Genomic DNA, 5,741 nt, shown 5'->3' with positions numbered 1-5,741 from the left:
AGATAACTGCTTACTATTAATAGCTAACAGCTAACTGCTACTAGATAACTGCTTACTACTAACAGCTAACTGCTACTAGATAACTGCTTACTATTAATAGCTAACAGCTAACTGCTACTAGATAACTGCTACCTACTAATAGCTAACAGCTAACTGCTACCAGATAACGGCTTACTATTAATAGCTAACAGCTAACTGCTACTAGATAACTGCTTACTATTAATAGCTAACAGCTAACTGCTACTAGATAACTGCTAACTACTAATAGCTAACAGCTAACTGCTACTAGGTAACTGCTACCTACTAATAGCTAACAGCTAACTGCTACCAGATAACTGCTTACTATTAATAGCTAACAGCTAACTGCTACTAGATAACTGCTTACTACTAACAGCTAACTGCTACTAGATAACTGCTAACTACTAATAGCTAACAGCTAACTGCTACTAGATAACTGCTAACTACTAATAGCTAACAGCTAACTGCTATCAGATTACTGCTAACTACTAGTAGCTAACAGCTGACTGCTACTAGATAATTGCTAACTACTAATAGCTAACAGCTAACTGCTATCAGATAACTGCTAACTACTAACAGCTAACTGCTACTAGATAACTGTTAACTACTAATAGGTAATAGCTAACTAGCTTATTGGCAAGTTTACTTGTTAGCATAGCCAACCTTGGTAGGAAGCAAACTCACTAATATTATAGTTTTTTGGAAAGCTTACTTGTTACTGTAGCCAACCTGGTTAGCAAGCTAATTTGCTAATATTCTATTTTATCAGCAAGCTTACTCGTTACCATATCCAACCTGGTTAGCAAGCTAACGCGCTGATATTCTAGTTTATCAGCAAGTGTACTTGTTAGCACAGCCAACCTTGGTAGCAAGGTAACTGGCTAACCCTGCAGTAGCTTACAAGGTTTTTGCTCAGTGTATCTGAGGATTTTGTTTAATTGTGCTAACTTCACTTTGGGAAAAAAAACTAGCTTAGCGCTGAAGAAGCACAAAGGAATGTTGAAGTAATGGTGCGTTCCAGGCAGGCTTTTGAACTCGTAAGTCACGACTTCAAGTCACGAGTTACGACTTTGTAGTGTTCCAGGAAAGTTACGGCAAACTGCCAGTTACTTCCTGTTTAACGCTGAACATGGCGAACCGTATGTTTGTGCTTCCCCAATATTTATATCACCAAAGGTGCCGGTTCCTTGCTCATTTGAGTGAAACGGAGGAGGAGAAATGGCGCATAAGGTCACAGATGCTATTATACTTTTTATTTTACGTTATCTGTGTGTTTGGAAACGTATTTTGTATTGATTTATTCTTGCACTGGAAACCAGCTGTTAGAGCGGCTGCCAATAATGCGTTAACATTAGGGTTATTTTATGTCTATTTCTCACCATGTATCACCTGCATCAACACCGCATCCATAGGGCTGCCATTGTTGTTTAGAGGAGTAAGGTAATTGGTTTAGAGGGCTGTGTGACGTCAGAAAGCGTAACTGGGAGTACATCGATCTGGTACGAGTTCACGGGTGGGAAGTTACGGGTTTGACTGCCGTTCCAGTGCACTTTCACGGGTTACAGGTTGTGAAAACACGAGTTACGGGTTGCCTGGAACGCACCATAAGCTCAGGAGCAGCACGCTGATGATGTCAGAGGGCTGTGATTGGTTGATTGCAGTGTTGCCCCAGGAATGTGATGTGGGATGTTGATCCAGGAGCAGGTCCTAACAGTGAGGTCTCACAGAGGTGATTCTGTCAGATACACTGTTTGTTTGTTTGTTTGTTTGTTTGCTTGTTTGTTTGTTTGAAAGGATCAAACTGTTCCAGTTGAGAAAGTGCAGTTACTCTGATATAATTCTCACGACTCACTGACGTCGTCACTTTTCAGGAGTTACAGTTTAGTGTCTGTCTCTGATTCGTACAGGTCCTGTAAGTGTCAAACTATTGTCCCCCCTGACAGTAAGACATATGACTGGTCACAACATGTCCACCCGAGGACATCCCCTAATACATCATATACCTGTGCGGTGTGTGTCTGGGAGCAACAGCAACATTTAACAAAGGTTATGTTACAAAGTTCAGCTCTATCACAGCTCACAAGGTTCACTGACAAATGAACTGCCTCAGACTGGACATGTTTCCCCTACAAATACAACATGCTAACGTTGTTAGCACAGGCCAATGGCATTTTACATAATAATAATAATAATAATAACAGTAATAACGTAGTTGTAATGAAGTGAAGTGACATTTGGTTCTGCAGGTCATCAGTTGTGAATCACTGTGTGTCTCAGTCCAACTCATTAGACGACAGGAGCAGCTCTTTATTGGAACAGTCGAACCATCTCAAAACTAATGAAGTAAGAGCTCCCAGTGTGAGCACAGGGCCGCCGTCCCACGTGTCCAGATCAAAAGACAACACAGATTATTGGACACAGCCAGCTAAGTGATGACACACAAGGACATGACATGACAGAGGACACGCTGGAGACGAGACTTTATTGTCAGATTTAATATTTACTGATGGCTGTTTACTTCTCTTCTGTCTCCATTGTTTCTATAGGTGAACGCTCTGTGACCAGCCCCGCCCCCTTTGCTTTTCATTCTGACAGCTGTGCAGACGTCCTCAGGCACAGAGTAGCTTCGCTGCAGCTCAGCTTTCAAAGGAGTCTCTCCAGCACTGCCTTCCTCCTACAGCTCTCCCTCATCATCACTTCATGGTGTAGACCCGCCCTTCTGGACTCTGGTCCCTCCCTCTTCCTGGTTCACTCTCTGTTTCCTGCCATACTCTCTCTGTCTCTGAACTCTAATTCACTTCCTCTCACTTTAAAACTTGCTTCCTCTGAATCTGGTCACCACGGAGATAAAACTGTAGCAGCATACAAAAAAACAGAAACAGAAGAAGAAGAAGAGGAAGAAGAAGAAGAGCAAGGTAACTGATGACTGCACATGATTCTTGTTCCTCTGATTCCTGTCAGCACAGTCTCAGGTTGGAGGTTTCATTAACATGATGTCATCACCTTGTTGCATCATGTTGTTTGTGTCCTCATGTTCTCATGTGTTCATGTCTAAAGGGAAAAGTACTTCCTGTTTGTTCACTGATCTGATATTTCAAATGATTCACTCATTTAGAGAACTGCAGCTCTACTGTCATGTGTTCATGTGTTCATGTTGCTGTGTCCATGTGTTCATGTGCTAATATTAATGTGTTTATATGCCTGTGTTCATGTGCTAATGTTAATATGTTCATGTTCCTGTGTTCATGTATTAATGCTAATTTGTTAGTGTGTTCATGTGTTCATGTTTCTGTGTCCATGTATTAATGTTAATGTGTCATTTGTTAATGTGTCACTGTTCATGTGTTCATGTGTTAATGTTTCTGTGTTCATGTGTTAATGTTAATGTGTTGATGTGTTGATGTGTCTGTGTTCATGTGTTCATGTGTTCTCATGTGTTAATGTTCATGTATTCACATGTTTGTCAGACAGCCTAATGACCACATGATGAGCGTGTGTGCTGAGGAAGAGGAGGGAGCAGAGGAAGCTTCAGCCTGGTCCACAGAGTCACGTCCAGTCTTCAGTTGCCATCTGTCACAAACACAGTAAAACACTCTTTGACTTGTTTATCAATTAAACATGATCGTCAACAACATGGCCGATTGTCAACAACATGGCCGATTGTTAACAACATGGCCGACCACAGAAGGAACCGCTAGCCTAGTTATCGTTAGCTTTGCTGGCTTTTCTACTCGTACGGAACAATAAAGTTTGAAACAAAACTTGGTAACATCATTAATAAATTGTACATTTAAAGAGTTATAGATAGATCAACCTTATAGTTATAATTTAATCAATATAATAAATTGGTTTGTAAACCATCTGTAAACTTTATTTAAATGTCAACCCAAAAGTCAACATTGAGTTTTTTAACTGACAGTTAATTCATGTACGTACTTAACTTGACCTACGTTTGTCACTTCAGTTACTTAAGTTACTTGAGGCGTCCCAGATGTGGCGTCGGTTGTCGTCTACTATGACACACTACACCGCATAAAACTATGGATTGTCATGTACGACACTTGTTGTTGTTCACGATCTGAGCCGACACGTTATGATGTAGCGTCGGGCTGTAATCAGGCTGATAACGTGGAGTCTGAACATCAGTTAAAGATGTTTGTGGTAAAGATGCAGCGTGATCTGTCAGAAAGTATCAGACGGAAGCACAGCCTTTATTCTTGTTACTGACAGGTGTTTCTGTTATTATGTCCAACCCGTTTCTATTAATGAGGACAGACTGAATGACAGAAACACCTTTAAGTTCAACAACTGTTGGATCTATGTACAGGTGTTCCTAATAAAATGAACACTGGTTACACATTTAACCTTTTTCCTTTTTTTTCTGAAGCTATCCACCTTATTCCTGCCCCCATGATAACTTGAGTGAATTATGGGTGCAGCTTCCGGTGTTGAACCAAAACTGGTGATTTCTAATGATAACAGTTTGTTTACAGTTTGTTTACAGGTTGTTTACAGTTTGTTTACAGTTCTCTGTTCTTTTTTCCAAGTAGGAAATAAAATGTGCAACACACCACGTGTTATAGCTCAAACAGGCTCATGTGATCAAACCTCAGCAATCTCAAAGCAATCGAGCAATCGCTAACGATTAGCACACTAACGATTAGCATGCTAACGATTAGCTTGCCTTACGCCATTAAAATATAGTTAACGTTAACATGTCCCGAGCAGCTTAAGGTAATATCTGCTCCTTCTAAAGATGATTTCTGATTTCTGATGACTTATTAAGAGACACTAACACATAACTCAGTATTAACTGTAGCTCCATGTAAAGTGAATAAATGTGATGTTTCCAGTTAATCCTCCGCTCGTCTGTGTTAACCACGCAGTTTACACGTTTTCATAACTTCTGATTTATTAAAAACTGTTGTGAGTGAAACATGAAGCTGAATTCAGCAGCAGACTTCAGTCACAGTGATATAAATAACTCCATGTGTTTATATGATATAAAGGCAGTACAGTAAATCAGTGACACATTCTCAGCCCTGATGACTAAATACATATTTCACAGTTTATTTTCTAATGTAGGTTGAAACTGAAGTCAGACGGGGAAAGACAGGGATATCATGTTGCACTTGAAGGTTGCCCATTCACTTACGTTTTAACAGGTCTGACGCTACTATGCGCCCCGGCTGTATCTAGGCTAACGGCTAACATGCTAACTATTATTTTTATGTCACTAGTCACTTGAAACAAATTTAGGACGATAGGAGACAGGTTGAAATAAACCGAAATTTCCCTTCAATGACCTCAGAGACGTCTGCGTTTAAAGGTACAATATCACAACCTCCTCCACTGTCGCCTCCTTGTTGTTTTGTGAAACATTGGACGCCCTCTAGTGCCATCTATTGGCTGTATCTATGACATCATAAAGGACACATGGAGGTATGAGGGCAGAGATGTTCCAAAGGGACAGATCTATTTTTTTTTTTTTTAAGATATTTTTTGGGGCATTTTTGCCTTTATTTGACAGGACAGACAAGTGTGAAAGGGGGAGAGAGAGAGGGAGAGCCATCAATCAATCAATCAATCAATCAATCAATTTTATTTATAAAGCCCAATATCACAAATCACAATTTGCCTCACAGGGCTTTACAGCATACGACATCCCTCTGTCCTTATGACCCTCACAGCTGATCAGGAAAAACTCCCCCAAAAAAAACCTT

At 40.3% G+C, this 5,741-nt stretch overlaps 1 protein-coding gene across 6 annotated transcripts in view; it reads left to right on the top strand.

Annotated features, from left to right (window-relative positions):
* Positions 1–2,791: 2,791 nt before the first annotated feature.
* LOC126397831 (NACHT, LRR and PYD domains-containing protein 12-like) overlaps positions 2,792–5,741 on the top strand; it is a 34,063-nt gene continuing 31,113 nt past the window's right edge. For 2 of the 6 annotated variants that reach the window (XM_050056820.1, XM_050056819.1), the window contains exons 1-2: positions 2,795–2,933; positions 3,486–3,602. In XM_050056820.1, the coding sequence (XP_049912777.1) occupies positions 3,502–3,602 (101 nt within the window). In that variant the 5' untranslated portion in view covers positions 2,795–2,933; positions 3,486–3,501. Of the gene's footprint in view, positions 2,934–3,485; positions 3,603–5,741 lie in introns of all 6 variants that reach the window. The other 4 variants (XM_050056822.1, XM_050056821.1, XM_050056823.1 and 1 more) reach the window with 3 other exon arrangements.

Source organism: Epinephelus moara, chromosome 11 (genome assembly GCF_006386435.1).
Source record: "Epinephelus moara isolate mb chromosome 11, YSFRI_EMoa_1.0, whole genome shotgun sequence".
Classification (NCBI taxonomy): Eukaryota; Metazoa; Chordata; class Actinopteri; order Perciformes; family Serranidae; genus Epinephelus; species Epinephelus moara.
The sequence above is the reverse complement of the archived record's forward strand: the minus strand, read 5'-3'. Positions and strand labels throughout refer to the sequence as shown.